At 37.6% G+C, this 17,780-nt stretch overlaps 3 protein-coding genes across 5 annotated transcripts; 1 reads left to right on the top strand and 2 right to left on the bottom strand.

Annotated features, from left to right (window-relative positions):
- Positions 1-68: 68 nt before the first annotated feature.
- On the bottom strand, positions 69-2,055 carry LOC108082584 (Odorant receptor 49a). Of its 3 annotated transcripts, XM_070284068.1 has the most exons (6): positions 1,910-2,055; positions 1,387-1,832; positions 957-1,302; positions 655-856; positions 428-583; positions 69-365 (listed from the first exon to the last, which is right to left on the bottom strand). In XM_070284068.1, the coding sequence occupies exons 2-6, from the start codon at positions 1,730-1,732 to the stop codon at positions 309-311; spliced, it is 1,107 nt and encodes a 368-aa protein (XP_070140169.1). In that variant the 5' UTR covers positions 1,733-1,832; positions 1,910-2,055; the 3' UTR covers positions 69-308. The 3 variants fall into 3 exon arrangements, with proteins under 3 accessions (XP_070140169.1, XP_070140168.1, XP_017033532.1); XM_070284067.1 differs by having other exon boundaries at positions 957-1,832; positions 1,925-2,055; XM_017178043.2 differs by having other exon boundaries at positions 957-1,832.
- Positions 1,523-4,579, top strand: Cpr49Ad (Cuticular protein 49Ad). The gene is made up of 4 exons (XM_017178048.2): positions 1,523-1,647; positions 3,344-3,530; positions 3,590-3,998; positions 4,427-4,579. The coding sequence occupies exons 2-4, from the start codon at positions 3,516-3,518 to the stop codon at positions 4,495-4,497; spliced, it is 495 nt and encodes a 164-aa protein (XP_017033537.1). The 5' UTR covers positions 1,523-1,647; positions 3,344-3,515; the 3' UTR covers positions 4,498-4,579.
- A 4,650-nt stretch (positions 4,580-9,229) lies between these two features.
- Positions 9,230-16,023, bottom strand: Cpr49Ac (Cuticular protein 49Ac). Its single transcript, XM_017178044.2, has 7 exons — positions 15,985-16,023; positions 15,399-15,525; positions 11,175-11,201; positions 10,730-10,880; positions 10,648-10,663; positions 10,098-10,261; positions 9,230-10,006 (listed from the first exon to the last, which is right to left on the bottom strand). The coding sequence occupies exons 1-7, from the start codon at positions 16,021-16,023 to the stop codon at positions 9,571-9,573; spliced, it is 960 nt and encodes a 319-aa protein (XP_017033533.1). The 3' UTR covers positions 9,230-9,570.
- Between the last annotated feature and the right edge of the window lie 1,757 nt (positions 16,024-17,780).

A 17,780-nucleotide genomic window follows, 5' to 3' on the forward strand; every position in this document is an offset into this window, starting at 1 on the left:
GCTAAGAAGGGGTATAGGTAATAGAAGTTGATTTTATTCTTTATTTTTTCATGAAAATGTATACACATTATTCAAGGTTTTTTAACTAAATACTAGAGAGGCTTAATAAATTTAGTCCTCATCATTGCCAAACCTTGCATTTTGGGATATTTGTAGTCTACAATATAAGCTTCTTATTTAAAATTATTAGTACTTATAGAATATATCTTCTAATGTATATAACAAGTATATTGTAGTCTCCCAAATATCCTTTGTTTAGTTTTTATAGAATATATTTTCTAAAATATAGATAGGGTACCAAGACTACCCTACTTCCCCACAATTTGACGTATGACCGCATAGAATCGGTATGTAATGGACATCAACTAGAAAATGTATTAAAAATAAAATTATTACTATTAAATTATTAAAAAATATTTTCCCTTACCGTCTTGAAGGTATCAAAGGAAATTATAATAATACCCTTGGCTGATATTTCGGTTGGACGCTGGGCCCTAGCCATTACAAAGACCAGATCTTTTCTGTATCTCAGGCCGCCTTCATACCACTTGTGTTCATAGGCAGCCAAAGCTATATTGGCGCTCTAATATATATTTTTTGATATATCAGCAGTTGTTTAATTAATTATTTATATAAATAATTTATTTTATTTACCAAATCAATTAACATTTGTCCATAGGAACTGACCATATAGAACTGGGCTGCCACACTGGCAAAGAGCATCATATAGGAGATGCCTTCCGTATTTAAACCTTCTACCACAGTATAAAAAGCCATGCAGCAGAGGAGACTGGCGGTTATGAAAAGATTGGAGGCCAATAAAAGTCCAAATACGCGATTTAAGTCCTTGTGTAAGCTGTCAGAGATAAATAAGAATAATCAGCAGGATATGAATAGAGAGAAAGACAAATAAGTTTCCTAAAGGATATAATAATAAATCCAACTTAAAAACCCACCTGAGTATAACCTGATGTCTCCTCACCAAGCTGGCCAAGAACTGGCAGTCCAGCTGCTCCTTCTCTTCACTTGGACAATATTCACCTAAAATCTTGGCCAAATAAGCAAAATGCATGGAAATCTGACTGGAAACACACATCATCCAGAGGTCTGTGCCCAGACTGACATTAACAATAAACTGACTGTAGGTGAAGTCTATGACATAGCCCAACACATAGCCCAGTGGGTTTTCCGTGTTAAAGCTAAGCTGCGTGGGAAATATGCGAAGATACAGGAACTCAACCTTGCCATACCGGATCAGGTACACAATGCACGACTGCAGGAGAGGACCCAGGGCCATAAAGACTATCACAAAGTAGTAGAAAAACAGGACATATCGGGTGGTACGCGAGAGATAAAACCTATTGACATTGTACTCCCGGCACTCACTTTCACTGGAAGGATACAAGTCCTTCAGTTTCTGGTTTAGCAATCGCAACTCTTTCCGGTATTTCATGAAGGTGACAAACTTCAACTGAGCACTGAACATGTAGAAAAAGTGCAGAGCCTGTCGCATGATTTTGGAGGGACTTCCGGCCACGGACTCCCACTGCAGTATTCTGTAGGTCACAAAGCAGGCCTCGTAGCAATTGCTCACTATGCACAACAGGAAGTAGCTGCGAAGGAGTAACTTTTGCCACCAGGGTCTGGGTGAGTCCATTAAATCATAGCCCAGAGTCTGAAACATTGTGTTGGCCATGAATGTGAAGTCCTTGTAGGTTCGTTGCTTTGCCATCTTAGGTTTTATGTACTCCACCTCCAACCTTTGAAACTAACTGCATTTGAATTACTATAAACTGGTTTCTGGAATTCGAAAGCCTTTGGTTTTATAGCCACTAAAGAGAGAATATGGTTATAAGAAGGGGTTGCCTCTATCATAAATAATTTATGTTCTAATTGTTTTGTCACTCACGTGTTGAGTAATTACCTTAACCACTAACTTTTCTTGGGCCTTGGCAAGTGTGAGAATCTTATTAATGATTTATTAAACACAACTTATCGATTTTTTATATACTTGCTTTAGATTTTAATCTAACTAAAAACAGCTTGACATGTAAGCCTATAGTCTTGCCACTTTATTTTGATTCTCCTTTTTTTAGGCTCTGACAGAACCACAATGCCTTCCATGAATATTTAAATAGCCAAGTCCAAATAAATTTGGAGCCAATTAATTAGACGACAAATATTCAGCGGCTCATTTATGCAAATGAGCTAATAAAGATCTTTTGTCCGTTTGCTCAGATCTTATTTAACGCATTCCGCGATTGGGCCGCGGACTCGGTGAATCTCGGAACCATAAAATATACGAATGGCCAGTGTTTGGACATTTATAGTTCCAGTTGGAGAGCAGTCTTTGGTTTTGTTCTGATTGCTTAGGCTCGCTGATCGCAATTTGTTAGATTCTCAGCTTTGAATTCGAATTCAAATGCTAATTGGGGCCGTTAAAGAAATACTATTCTCGTTTAGGGGTCCCAATTAATAAAACCCCAGCTGGCACGTGACTTTTGCTGACTAGTGTAGGCACACAATTACACAGCTATTGTTGCACCCGTTGACGGCTGTCAAATCGCACGCGAAATGTGAAGGCCGAACGCGGCGATGCAATCGAGATGAGGTTTCCCCTCCGCCAGATCATCGCCGTCTCAGCAAGCTCCAAACTTCATTCATATTTATTCATGTGGCCGCATCTCGGGGTACGGCATGAATGGGCAACGTATTCACCTCAATCTCCAATGGAAACAATAAATTATATGAGACGCAATGGAGCTGGGAGGCCAGTAGGTGAGGGGAAATAGGAAAATATATAGAAAATTATTTAGGAAAATAAATTGAAATTGAAGTAAATTAATTTGCAAAAATTTCCAATAGGAATTACTGGAAAATATGTTATGTAATTATTATTTATAGAACCAAATTATTATCTTAAACCTATAAAATTAATTTTTTCACGTGTCAACTTCTATAAACAATAAGCTGATATAATAACCCTCAACCCTTACATATAGAAAGTTAATAAATCTGTAAACTATAATTTGTTAAAGTGATGTAAGCCTAGGCAAATTAATCTATTAATTTATTCAGTGGCTTCTCAAATTTCACTACTGAATACAAAATATTTCCCCGATCGAAATTAGCATTTCCATCTTCATATAGTTAAACACGAATAAACACTTAACGCCCCCCAGCTGTGTTTTAGCAATTTTTTGTTCGCCTGCTTTTTTTTGCCAATCGTTTTGTCGGCTCAAAGAGATGCTCTTAATTTTAATTATACAAACAAAGGCACGCGAATTATAATAAAGCCAATCTAAATTCTAAACGGAAACTGTCTGACTCTCTGCCCCGAAAGTTTGACCGAATACAATGAATTTTATGGACAGAAATTTGATGCTTATGCAAAATGGTCTGGTTAGGATTCAGAGTTGGTTATAAAAGCGATCTGTGGCCAGCAGAAGCTGTTACAGTTCCGTCGGACAGATCATCGCTGAAAGTTGTCAAAAAAAAGATCAAAAAGAAACGAAATGTCTTTGAAGCTGGTAAATTAGAGTGGACCTTTAGGGTAGTGGATTTGTGTTCTTATATCCTGTGATTTCAGTTTTCGTGCCTCTTTGTGCTTGTCCTGGCGGCCATTGCCTGCGAGGGACAGTCGAATCCGTATCTGAGGAATCCCTACTATAGGGACCTGTACTACCGCAACCGGGATCTGTACAATCTAAGGCGCTACTATGATGGTTTCTACAAGAAGTACAATCCCTACATTGCCGCCGCCCAGGCTAGGATTGTGGAGCAGAACAATGATGTGAACTATGGTGCCGGTACCTACTCTTATTCCTACGAAACGGAGAACGGCATCCATGGCGAGGAGAAGGGCGTGCCCGTCAACATTGGCAACCAGGAGAAGGAGGAGCAAGTGGAGGGTGCCTACTCCTTCATCACGCCCGAGGGTCTGCGCGTGGGAGTCAAGTATTTGGCTGATGCCAATGGTTTCAGGCCAGTGATCACCTGTGAGTATAACTCAAAGAAAGATATATTTTTATGAAGTGGGAGTTATTTTTATCTACAAATAATGTAGGATCGGGTGGACTTTAATACGCAAGATAAAACGATCTTTAAATGAGTAAAGTCATAAGCAAAATTTTGTCTATTAAACTTTTAATATAACTAGTTTATTTCATATAGTTTAGTCAAGTTTTTTGAGTGAATTCTAAATATCTTTTCTAATGAAAGTTTAAAGTATAATAACCTAAACCATAATATAAATAAATAATACTGGTCTTAAGTTAAAAATGTGATTTCTGAACATTGGTTCTCCAATCTTCAATCTTTATTTATATACTTTTCATTCTTAATTTAACTTAATATTCCATAAGTTGTGCTTCTGTTTTCTATATATTTTACATTTCATACTTTATTATTATTATTTTCCTTTCAGATGACGGCGTCAACTCTGCTTTTTATGCCAGCCAACCGGCTGCGGCTAATGTGGTCTACACCAAGCATTAAGATAATGCCAATACTCTGCTTCCTACATATTTCTAGTTAGTTGTGTGACATATGGTTCAGCCTTCTTAATTTAATTTAAATAAATACCACAGAAATAAATCCATTGTTTTATTTGAGTGTTTTGGTCAGATGAAGGCAGCCATTTTCTCTTTGTTTTATTGATTATGGCTTATAGCTTAGCTACCAAGTCTAGTTAACGCCTTAAAAGCTCTCGGGGTTTTATTTTAAGCTCAAAAGTGGGCTTCAAAAGTTGCTAAATAAAACTAGAGAGCTAATACTAATACTACTAAATGATATAAATATATATAAATATGAATGATTACATTAAAATTCTGCAAATTATTGGAACATCTTAGAGCAAGGCAATCAAATCATTCCTATCATGACCTATCACAGTCGAAGACTTAAGATAACACAACTTTAAAAGATAAATAAATAAATAAGTAATACAAAATTATTTTAATAAACTTTCTTATTTAGGCTTTTGTTTTCTCTTATGGAAGGGAATATTGATGAGTTTTTTACAAGTCAAAGTATAACTGTCTCAGGAAATGGGGTTGTGATGTACTATATCTGAGGCTTGAAATCAAAAAACCCTGCCAGGTATTATAAGCTCGACTAAAATCTTACAGAGAAAGCCCATTAAGTAAAAAATGCGTGATAAGCATCACTAGACGAGTGAGATATATTGGCGACTGCCTGTCTATCTGAGCCCTCTTGAGCTTTATAAAGCAAAGCTCTTAACAGCCTTATTTCTGTTAAAGATAATATAAATGTTAACTCTATATTAAACTAGCCAAAAGAACTTTCGGAAAATATGATCACATTTTGGCTTGGTTATTTATAAAGCTTAAAAAAGCTTTAAATCACAGTCAAAAAAATTATGTTACAGTCCGAAAACTATACCCTCAAACTAAATATACTTGTATAATAGAACTTTAGAAATGATAATACCAAAAACCTAATCCAGTTCTAATTGCTAAGAGATATAATTTCTCACAAACTTAGACTTTCGCATTTTCTCTTTCTGTGAAAGCTTTTTGCATACCTTTATAAAGTCCTAACTTAGTAATTTATTTAGTGTCATCTCGAATTCCCCTGCCAAAGAAATTGAAAAATTGTAACTAGTTTACCGGATATAGAATTCATAATAAAGATCCCAAAAAATACCTTATTCAACATAGATTTCAAGAAACTTAATAGTTTATTTAACTTAATAGTCTTTTTAGTGTCTTCTCAAATTTCACTTTTATAAATACAAAATTTTTCCTCAAACAAAATTAGCATTTATATCTTCATATAGTGAAACACGCTTAAACACTTAAATTAAATCAAATCTATATTCTAAGCTGAGCATATCTGTTCACCAAAATTTTCCGATGAACGTTTGACGTACATATAATATGCAAAATGGATTGGTGATGATATAAAACCACCTTGTAGCCGCAGAAATATTACAGTTCCATCCGACAGATTGCTGTTGAAAGTCGCAAAAAAAATCTCCCAAAATGTCTTTAAAGTTGGTAAGTTAAAGTGGACTCTCTGAAATGGTTGAGATGTTATATTCTGATGTATCCTTTCAGTTCTCCTGCCTTTTTGTGCTCTCCCTGGCAGCTATTGCCTGTGAGGGAGATTCCCGCTTCTTCAGAAACCCTAACTATCGGGATTTGTACTACCGGAACCAATTCTACGGTGGCTTAGCCAATGCCAATCCCAATCCTAACCCAGACCCATTTCCCATTCCAATCGAAACTGCAGAGCGTAAAGCGCGTAAGGTGGAGGAGATCCCTGATGACAGTAATGATGAGATTGACGATACGGAGGACGATATCCTCGGACAGGAGAAGGGTCTGTCGGAGGCTATTTCTGCACTTTCTGGAAGTGGCAAAGGACGAAATGATCCCAACGTTTTGCGGCCATTGATCGTCTGTAAGTAATCATTACTGCCACTGAACTAAATTTAAAAGGGAATTAAAAGAAATAAAATAAAAATTAATATAAAATAATGTAAAAGGACATTATATTACTAATAATATATTTTATAAATCGAAATCGGACTACTTATCTTAACTTTATTCATTTACAGCTCTGCGAACTACCTTGCGTCAAATAGCACGATCTCAAAACGAAAACCAGGAGATCCTGAAGAGTATCCTTTCCGTGCAAGACGACACTTTGGCTTGGGAGAAGACCCAGGCTACCAGGTTTTACACCTTGATTTCAGGTTTTGCTCCATCCTATTGAATGCTGTTTTAAATAAATTAAATATTTTTATACAACATTTGTTGCCAGAAAAATAAAATAAATACTACAAAAAATGAATTCAATGTTATTTTTGGGTGTTTCGGTGATTTAAGGCAGCCATTTATTGTTTATTTTATAGACCATAAGGCCATTCAAATTATAAAAGCTTTTTGGATTTAATACCAAATATAAAAAAATGTCCAGAAAATGAGACATTTCAACATTCATAATTATATTTTAAATAATCTAGGGCTATAAATAGAGTTATATTTAGAATCCTTTGTAGGCCATGTACAAAATGTAGTATGCAGATTTGTAAGCCTAGAAATAATTAGCACAGAAAAGCTTTTCTAATGAAAATTAATGTATTTTAGGCTTACAGTTCTGATTTGATGCCAGGATCCTATGACAAGGGTTTACAAATTTCGGCTTCCTGAAATTAATTTCCTTTTTTGTTTGATACTAACTTAACATATAACATTAAAAATTATTAAATAATTGTTGCATGGAAATTAAATTAAATTAATTAAATAATGGTATGATTAATTAATTAAATAATGATGATTAAATAATGATGACTAAGAGAGAAAAGTTGTCTATTCCTAGTAATTGGATTATGATTAATAAGAAGTAGATGTCAAAATATTTTAAAATGATCCTTTTTACGTATATATTCCTGTAAAGCATCTAATGGAGAATATATAGCATATCTTACCAAAATCTTAGAATAAGTAAATCATTAATTTAGCATCTCCTCGAATTTCACTTTTAAAATGAATTCAAAAATTTTCCACAGGCGAAATTAGCAATTCTGTCTTTCAAACTTGACGCCCAATTAAATTAAGTCAATATAAATTCCTAAATTCTAAACTCCTCGTGTTCACAATTTGTCAATGGGCGTCAACGCAAAATGATGACTATCTTTTATGCAAAATAATGCGAAAAATTTATATAAAATGGTCTGTGAGCCATAGGGGCTGTTATAGTTCTTACGGACTTCATCGTTGAAAGTCGCCAGAGCAAAAATGTCTTTAAAGCTGGCAAGTTGGAGTAGATCCTCTGAAAAGGATGTGATCTTATATCCTGGATTATATATCTTTTCAGGTTTCTTGCATTTTTGTGCTTATACTGGCCGTCATTGCCTGTGAAGGAGATTCCCGCTACTTCAGAAACCCTAACTACCGGGATCTGTACTATCAGAACCAGTTCTTTGGTGGCCTAGACATTCCCAATCCCAAACCACTACCAATTTCAGTTCCAACTGCTGATCTTCTGCCCCGGAAGGTGGAGGAGATCAGTAAAAACAATGATGTTGAGAAGGATAAAACGGAGGATGGACTCATCGCTGATGAAAAGGCAGTGCTAGAGGATATTTACACCTTTACACCCGCAAGTGGCAAGGGACGGAATGACCCAAATGTTTTACGGCCTTTACTCATTTGTAAGTAGATAATTTACTGGAAAGAATTATAATTAAATTACAAATTAAATCGGGATTAATATTAAAATTCTTTTCTTTGCAGCCTTGAGAACCGAATTGCGTCAAATGCTAAAAACACACAACGAAAATAAAGAGCTCCTGAAAAGCATTCTTTCTGTGAATAATGAGACTTTGGCTTGGGAAATGACACAGGCCACCAGCTTTTATTCCTTGATTTCAAGTTTGGTACCATCATATTAAGTTTATAAACCAGAATTTTACTAAAGAAATGCCAGAAATAAAATAAATATTAAAAAATACTTTGGAATTTGTTTGAATTTTTAAGATAAAGTCAGCCATTTTCTCTTGGTTTTATTTATTATGGCCTATTAAGCTTCGATGTCTAATTAACGCCCTAAAAGCTTTCTTAATTTTATAACAAGCATAAAAGTGTGCTAACTAAATTTAAATATAATCTTTAAAAACCAAGATAATGTAAACATTAAATCTTAAAGAATTCTTCAATAATTTTCTTCTAATTTATGATTAATTTATAGACATTTAATTGATGAAAAGAGAGTCTAGGAAGGTCCAGAAACTTTACAACTTAAGCTTTCCCAAATTGCTTTAATCTTATTTTCTATAGAACTTTCATTTTCATAAGCTTTTCTTATATTAGTCCATATAAAGCTATTTTATTATTTACAACAAAACCCAAAAACTAGGTCACTTTGCTAATCAGAAATGTGTATACAAAAATGTGTACACAAAACCCGTACTTAGATTAAGACTTGTTTTTGATCTCGACCGAGGGGGTTCAACAAACCCATTAATTTTTTAACGCCGCCCGTATATTATGTATTGAAAATCTTGAATATAATTGGCAAAATGTCAGACACTTTCGGTATCAACAGCACCTCGCGGCCTTTGAATTTGAACAATGCGACTCAGACTTGGCGAGTCAAGGGCCCACAATGATCTTCGCATTCTTGCAATCAAAATTCTTGGTAATTTATAACAAGTATTTAGTAGGTTTTATTTCGATATAGCGTATAACAAATATTAATTATCTTATGCATAGCAACATCGTCAAATTCGACAAGTTCGACAGATAAATAAATACGAAATAACATGGGAGCGGACTATATATGCATAGATATATATATAAACGGATGTTCTCCGGTTGCAATTCAATGATGCTGGCACTCTTCTACCTTTTCCTTTTCCTTTTTTTGTGGTTTTGCGATGGCTTGTTATAGTGTTTGCCCAAGGAATAATCCTGGACAATGCATGGGGAATGGAGTTGGGTTCTGGATGGACTAGGACTGGTCAGGGGTTTTGGTTTGGTAACAGGGAACATATTTAGATTTTATGGCTGTGGATGAGGCGAGTCTGGGGGAAACACGCTCTTAGTTCTTGGCTTTACGTTTGCGCAGCATCTCGGCCTTCTCCTGGCGCTCCTCCTCCTCGGCCAGCTCCACCTCGTGCTCGAGCATGTGTATCTTAGCGCTCAGCTCCTTGGGCATATGCACCGTGTCTAGGCTCTTGATCTGAGCTTTGATATCCTTGGTCATGTGATTGATACGGAAGCCACGATGATCGAACTGGGCTCCTCCATTGGCCTTGTGCTGTTCCTCGACGTACTTAAGGGCGCGGGCAATGGCCTCGGGTATGGGATGGATGTGATCGCCCTGGGGCATGAAGCCACCATCATTGGAGGCATAGTTCACACGGTACAGCTTGCCATCGTCACCGGTGTACTCGTAGTAGCCCTTGGCATGGGTGCCGCCGGTATGATGGAGCTTGGCCTGTTCCTCGCCATAGATTCCATTCTCGGTGAGGTAACTGTAAGTAAAGAAGGAGCAGTAAAGGTTTAATTAGGTTAACAAGGAATAAGATCCCCACTTGGGAATCTTTTCAAGAGCTTAAAACCTACGCATGATCGTATTTGTCCTTGGCACGGACCTCTTCCTGGTGCAGAATCTTGTGGCCGCCCTCGTCATCATAGTTGAACAGGATATTCCTGGGCGTGGTCGTGGTCGTGGTGGTGGTAGTCGTTGTCCTTTTTGTGGTGGTAGTGGGTTTCTTGGTGGTCGTACTCTGGTGATATTCAGTTGGTTTGCTTGAGTTCGGAACTGATGTGCTTGGGTGTGTTTTTTTTGTGGGTTGCATGCGTGTGTGTGGCATCGGGAATAAGGAATTGGTGGGGTCATGCAGGCAGGAAACCGGATGTGGAAAGTGTCATGGTGTCATGTGGCGCTTGGGTAAGGATTTAATTGCAGAGCCGAAAAACATTCTCGAAATTTTTGCTTGGATTTTGTTATGAAAGCATGGGGTTCGGGGATTGCGGGGGGAGTTCTCGGTGTGTTGATCTTGGAGGAATTCTGGGAATCTTAGTGCTGTGTGCTCGGTTCGTGAAGGGGTTCATGATCGGGGAAACCGTACTCCAAGCGGATTTCTGGTACTTTAAACTCGGCGTTACTTACTGTGTACAGGTCGTGGCTGTAAGAAAAGGTAAGAAAAAGAGTTATAAAACTCTTTCTATTTAAATTTGATAATAACACTCACTTGTAGGGCCTGTCATCATGGACATAAGGAAGATTCAGGCCGGAATAGGGTCCATATCCGCCATCGTAGGGATAGGGAATGTGATGGTACACTCCGAGCTCACGATGATCGCTCACATGGTTATAGGGCTGAGCCATGTGATGGTAGCGACCTTCAGTTTAAAGATATAAATCTTTGGTTAGTTGGGTTATCCTTGAGTTATTCTAACTAGTGTGAGTGTGAGGTGAGTTTTCAGTTTGAAACTATTCAAGTTATACATATCCATCAACAGATATTTACAGAATTAATTAGTTTCTCCTTCGATTTATGTACAAAGTTGGCAGTTGAATGTTTAAATTTAGAGTTACGCTACAGTTAGGCCAAAATAAGTATCAACTTTCAGCTGCTTTTTGTGTGAAATGGGATGAAATATACAGGATTAATTTCCCTTTTTTTTATATTTTACCTAAACTTTCTTGCGAACCACTCCGGCCTATAAGAGATTAAATGTTTAATATCAAAGTGCTAAAAGAAGAAATTTTCTTGGGGTTTAGTATTTAAAGCTCAGCTCAAGGCCTTTGATTTTTTGGTTGTTTACAAATTTCGCTAATTTTAAGACGTCAGCCTTGAGCTTGAACTTATCAGAGAGAGTCAACAGATTATTCGTGCTAGTATATAATATATATGTCGGCGAGTTGGTTGCTAAGTGCAAATTTGGAAAGCTTGTTGCTATGGCAACAGAATTATTCGGCATGCTCAGGTATTGGTAGCCTGTAGGTGTCGCTGGCGCGCAGGCGCAATTACAGTTGAGTCGGTAACAGGAAAAGGACAGTAGACTGTCTGTTACTGAGTGAGGTCTGTTCGTCTGTCGCAACAATATGAGAGAGTGAGAGAGACAGCTAGAGATTGTCTAGGATTGACGTTTGAGTGAAAAGTAAGAAAATGTGAAAAGGCAAAAGGAAAAGTGACGTGAGGACAGATACGTTTGGAGTGCGCAGGCGGACAGAACTCGCTGGCTCGACTACGGTTAAATTAAATAACGGTTCCCTCCGACATCAGAAGTGGGATTCACCATAGCCTCGCGGGCATTCTGATAAAGTGATTGTCGGTCGATATTAAATTCAGTAGCGCATCGAAAGCTTGCGCAGCCGCGTGGTGCGAGACACCGGAGTCGTGATAGGCAGTCAAATGCACTGGTCGCGTGTTGAGCCGGACGGTTGCAAGTGTCATCATTGTCGGCCAGAAAATTTGGGGAAGAATGGAAGACAACAACAACAGCACACGGGCGGAACTGCGGCTGAAGTGCCAAGAGCTGGAGTGACGCGCTTCAGGCGTGATAACAGTGGTCACATTGTATCTGTGTGCACGAGATGGGTATCAGCGGCTGCGAGCGGCAGCGGCAGCTGCATGTAGAAGCGAGTTGATTTGTGTGATTCAACAGTGACAGTATCGGGTGAGCCCTTTCCAATTATTCTTCGATTTGGGAGCTCAGTGCGGTTAAGAGCAATTTCGGCAAATACAGACTTATATATTCAGTCTGCTTTAGAAATTCGCCTAAAAGACATGAATAGTGCAGAGTGTCCCCACACACATGGTTTGGACATAAAGTTGTTGGTTAAAGATGGGAATAGAGATGTGTTTGATGGCAATGTTGTGGAATACGATAGGTTGTGCTTAGAATATCGGGAGCAATATTCGAAAATGGTTTCGGACAGTGGCCTTTGCCGCTTATGTCATACCCTGTGAAGGAAAAATGTTTCTGTTGAAAAATAATTAAATAAAAAAATTACGAGTTGCCGTCTGTTTGGTCTGCCGTGCCGTTTGGTTTGAAGAGTGCATCTTCTACCTTCATCATGCAATTGTTAAGGCGTTTGGAATTTATCATGATTATTTGCGATAGTTTACATAGATGACGTGTTAATCATGGCAAACTCGGAAGAAAAGGCTTTCCGAAGGCTGAAGGTTGTATTAAATGTGTTGACTGTACCAGGGTTGTCATTTAACGTTACCAAATGTGGGTTTCTTGAACCTACTACGCAGTATCTGAGCTATGAGGTGTGCGGTGGAGAAATCAGACCCAATTCCTAGAAAATCCTTACGTTAAAGGTCCGTCCTTTTAATCGGTGCAATTAAGAGACCGTCGTAAGACCATTTATTGAATTGGTGCCTTATTTTCAAAAACGTGTGCCTCGATTTTCTCAGATCATGAGACAGATTCTTCGGCTTCAAGTATCTTTAAGTCATTATTTCATTCAGATGAGAGTTTTTAGTCTATACTTATTGCAAATGTAATCATTTCAAAAAAATTATCTGAACATTGATGGACATACTTGAAATCGTATGATTTTAAAATAGAGTAGAGGAAGAGAAAGCGCAAGGCAAATGTAGAATTCTTTTTGTGTGCAGAATTCACGTGACTGATTTCAACTCCGATAAATAAAAATAAAGTGACGGAAAAACGTGTGAACTTAGAATAGAAATCTCAAATGAATGACTGATCAACATCAGGATTCAGAATTTATTGATATAGTTTATAAACAACTGAAGATAATTGAAATTAAATTGAGTTACGAAGAGGAGTATTGAAGTATACAAAGAGGTGTGAGGCAATGTTATCTGCCAGTAGTGTCCCTTAAATTTGGTTGATTATTAATCAAGGTTATAAATCCGTTATGTATTTGGGTGGAAAAAAAAATAGACTCAGCAAGATTTATCAATATTGTTGGAAATGACTAAGTTTAAAGATTGTTGAAGGTTGTATCATGTGTAAAGTTTTAAAGTAATCATCTGGCTGGATACCAGGACCGCAGAGGTGATGGCAAGATGCTCTTGGCAGGGTGCAATTGCGGCGAACTGCACAGTTAGTAGTGCAACCAATGCAAGCCCTTAAGAGATGCCAATCGGACCCACCCTTTGGGCTTGATACCACCATATGACACAGAGAAAAGTATAAAGAAAAATTTAAAGTTACGTTTTGCCGGTTTGGTAAAATTATGCAAGGAAGAGCACTAAGTTTGATAAGGCAAGATTAATTTAAAATGGATAAATTGGAAATTGAAATTGTTACGAATGAGAGAGAAGAGAAAGAAAGAGATAAAGAAATGAAGATGGAGATCGGTACATTTTAAAATCCTTAACAAGCAAAAGAACTTATAATGCGCATGAGTTTTTGAGGGCATTGCCAAATAGACAAATAAGCAATGACGTTGATTGATAAAGATTTAGACGACTCAAGTGGAGATGCGTCTGATTCCCATGTGGGGAATGATGATATGGATGGCACGGTTGATGCCTTGGAATCCCAAGAGGGGATATAATGACCGCACCATAACAGAAGGAATTGTTATGGCGGGGGTAAGTGGAGACCGCACCATAACAGAAGGAATAGTTATGGCGGGGGTCAGTATGTGGGTGTATAAGGAAATACACCAGTTGATAAAGCTATGTAATTAGAGAAGTCTGAATTGAAAATTATGATTAAAATGAAGATGTAATTTGTTATGTTATCATGTTATCATGAAACCAAGATGCTTATTTTGTCTAAATGCCTCAATACTTATGTTTAGAAAATTAATGAAATGTTTGTTAACAATAAAATGTAACGAGTACTGAAATTTGAGAATACTGTGATTTAAAGTTAACACACGAGGACGTGTGATTTGTCAGGAAGGCCGTGTCGGATCACATGAAACAGGGCCTACTTTATTCCTATGGTCAGAATATGTGAAGCGGAGCCTTTTGAAAGATGAAGAGAGCTTGTACTCTATTGGTTTCGAAAGGTTATCCTGCCAAAGAAGACACTAGAAGTGTAAGCGAGAGATCGCCGACTGAGGCACTCGTTGGTGGAATCATTTATAAGGCTATGAGGGTCCAGAGAGACCGTGACGCAAGAGGTGCGTGTGAGCGTTGCAAAGTGTGCAGCAAGAGCCTGTATAAATTGATGAAGACATGTTGAGTAAGAGTTGTGGTAGTGAAGTGGCGAGAAGAAATAAAAGTAAAGCTTATTTGACATAAATGAAACAGTTAAAATGAAATGTTAAGTTGAGACAAAAGAGAGAAACAAGAGAGAAAAATAAATGAAAATTACTGTTGTGTTTAGAGCTATTAGAAGACACGTCACGCGAGGACGCGTGAAATGTCAGGATGGCCGTGTCGGCGAGTTGGTTGCTAAGTGCAAATTTGGAAAGCTTGTTGCTATGGCAACAGAATTATTCGGCATGCTCAGGTATTGGTAGCCTGTAGGTGTCGCTGGCGCGCAGGCGCAATTACAGTTGAGTCGGTAACAGGAAAAGGACAGTAGACTGTCTGTTACTGAGTGAGGTCTGTTCGTCTGTCGCAACAATATGAGAGAGTGAGAGAGACAGCTAGAGATTGTCTAGGATTGACGTTTGAGTGAAAAGTAAGAAAATGTGAAAAGGCAAAAGGAAAAGTGACGTGAGGACAGATACGTTTGGAGTGCGCAGGCGGACAGAACTCGCTGGCTCGACTACGGTTAAATTAAATAACGGTTCCCTCCGACATATACATGGCTTTAGTATTTAGTAGTGTGAGAGTGTTAGTATCTGGGCAAGTCGATGTTGCTTTTCATTTTCTTGGGTTTAGTGGGCGGCAGCTTTAGCTTCAGCGACGGCATGCAGTCAGTGGGCGTGGCAGTAGGCACGAAATTTTGAATGTTGAATCACGAAAATACCTTCGTTTTGGGAACTCGCATGGTAACGTCCATCATCGGTGGCCCGATATCTGCCGTCGTTGTTGGGATTATACTTGCCATTCTCGTCCGGAAGCGGACTGGAGTGGCAGACAGCAATGAGGAGGGCCTAATGTGGGGTATATAAGATATATATATATTATATTATATTATTATATTAACTGATATTTAGGAAGTGGCTGTCACACATTAGTAAAATTATAAATAAAATGTTAAGGATAGTTTGACTCGGTTGTTGATGCTGATATATATAGGATTTATAGGATAGCTAAAGTCTCCTTCACTATTTAATATTATATCTGTTAAAAAACAATCTTCAAATTTATATATTTCCTTATATATCAATCCTGATTTTTCACTGTGTAAACATTTGATCTCGAAATACATCTGCGAATGCTGCTAATTATTTAAAGGTGCAGCTTAGCTTAAACTTGCTTTGCACCGAGTAATGAAGTTAATTAATTATTTAATTTATTTATAATTATTTAATATATTTCTTGGGTAACACAACACTCTTTTTTGGCACTGATCAGGATCAATATCACAAACATCCTTTTTGAATACTTACCGCGGCCAGGGAGAAGCACAGCAAAGACTTGATGAACATGGTGTTAGCTTTGAAGGGAGTTATCCTTTATTTGGGGGAATGTATATATCCTCGGACTGATGCTGCTGCTGCTGGCTGGATAATCCTGCTCTGAGGGCGACTGCAACAGGAATGTTTGGTTGCCGTTCAAGTACACCGGATTTATATAGAAATATGCCAGGTTCGCAGTCGCCGCTGAAGCACCGCTGCTCTCGACGCATCGACGCGCCTCAATTCTCCGAGAGATGATCCGTCGGTTCACTTCGGTTCATCAACCACGATTCTTGAAAGAGCGATACTCCAAGCTGCTCCCTTTTGGATTTTTTAGATGATGAGTCGGGTTCTTCTCTCTATCTCTCTGTGTTTTGTCTCAATCTCTCCAAACTTATTTGTACTCAGACACAATTATTTATAATGCGTATCAATGTCACCAAATAAACGTAATTACATATAAAATTAATTAAACAATTTGTATTACTGTACTGTATTATTTTTAAGAAAATGTCTCATTATCGAGTTCATTGTTCAGTTTGTAAATGTTAAAGAATGACAATAGTCATTAGGGGTTGTTTACCAAAGTTTATATATAATATATATAATATATGATCTTAGAGCTAAGGACTTTTGATGACTCATCGGTGTATTGTTTATTCCAGTTTTATAGAAGAAATTCCCAATTTTAATTGGCTTAGTGTCATCGAAATTCTGCTGAACAACAAGAGCGAATCATTTTTGGCAGCAATTTTAATTCGTTGATAATCGAAGGTTAATTTCAGGTCAGACGTCACTAAGAGCAGATTGAAATTGTTGTTTATTTTATATTCTTCTCAAAACAATATTGTTTTTAAATTAAGGATATGGGAAAAAAACAAAGTTACTAAGGGAGTCTAAGGGAAAAGGTAGTGATTTCTTTCCTCAGAACAGAATTTATATTCTCCTTGTTTATTTTTTACAGTTCCCCAAAAATGCCATAAAAAATCTCCTCTAGAGTTTAAGCCACTTCCCTGATCCCCAAATGACCACCGTTAACTTCACAGCTGGAGCTCGAAGCTTAACTAGCTGTGGCAACCGATGACAACATCACAGATACGCATATCCCCAACTACCTGGAGGCACTCGGAAGCGCCATAAAAGTGCCGTAATGAAATCATAAATTAAGTCGCCGCAGCGGAAATACAGCAAAAAACTGAACAAACAATATAAATAAATAAAATAAGAAACGATTCAGACAATGCGCACGCCTGCCGCAACGAAAAATGCATTAATATCCAGCCAGAAGTCGGAGTGGAGCATCGAAGATCGCAGATCGCAGATCGAGATGAAGATGAGGCTGAGGATGGGGTTGGGCTTGGGTTTTCGGTGCTCGCAGCATACGTGCATATATATAACCGGAATCGGAGGGAATTGGCATAAGAAAAAAATGTTGACAAAAACGAATTTAATTGTTTGTGGCAAACGTTGACACCGCCGTCGCCACGGCTCTGACAGTGACAGCTTGGGGATCGTCTTGGAATGTGTCCTTAACGGTTTCGCCTCTGAAGACGCTGTCAAGTTCATAGTTAAGAAAATACTGCAAAAATGGGGATGAATCTTCGTGGATTTAGTATTGAATTCGATGTATATTTATGGTTTATATTTTTATATTTAATGGTTTTTAAGTTGTTAACTGATTGATGAATGGAAGTTTATAATTGTAATCATTTTAAGGCACTACAAACATTAATACAATACAATATGTTTTATTAAACATAAATATTCCTTGTTGAAATCTAGAAATT

Source organism: Drosophila kikkawai, chromosome 2R (genome assembly GCF_030179895.1).
Source record: "Drosophila kikkawai strain 14028-0561.14 chromosome 2R, DkikHiC1v2, whole genome shotgun sequence".
In the NCBI taxonomy this organism is placed as follows: domain Eukaryota; kingdom Metazoa; phylum Arthropoda; class Insecta; order Diptera; family Drosophilidae; genus Drosophila; species Drosophila kikkawai.

Coding starts and splice junctions, on each gene's coding strand:
- Cpr49Ac (XM_017178044.2), bottom strand. CDS start 16,023: ATGTTCATCAAGTCTTTGCTGTGCTTCTCCCTGGCCGCG. Junction 15,526..15,984: donor TGTGCTTCTCCCTGGCCGCG/GTAAGTATTCAA, acceptor ACCCCACATTAG/GCCCTCCTCATTGCTGTCTG. Junction 11,202..15,398: donor TGCGAGTTCCCAAAACGAAG/GTATTTTCGTGA, acceptor AATCTCTTATAG/GCCGGAGTGGTTCGCAAGAA.
- Cpr49Ad (XM_017178048.2), top strand. Junction 3,999..4,426: donor TTTCAGGCCAGTGATCACCT/GTGAGTATAACT, acceptor TTTTCCTTTCAG/ATGACGGCGTCAACTCTGCT.
- LOC108082584 (XM_070284067.1), bottom strand. CDS start 1,732: ATGGCAAAGCAACGAACCTACAAGGACTTCACATTCATGGCCAACACA. Junction 857..956: donor AGACATCAGGTTATACTCAG/GTGGGTTTTTAA, acceptor TATCTCTGACAG/CTTACACAAGGACTTAAATC. Junction 584..654: donor GACAAATGTTAATTGATTTG/GTAAATAAAATA, acceptor AATATATATTAG/AGCGCCAATATAGCTTTGGC.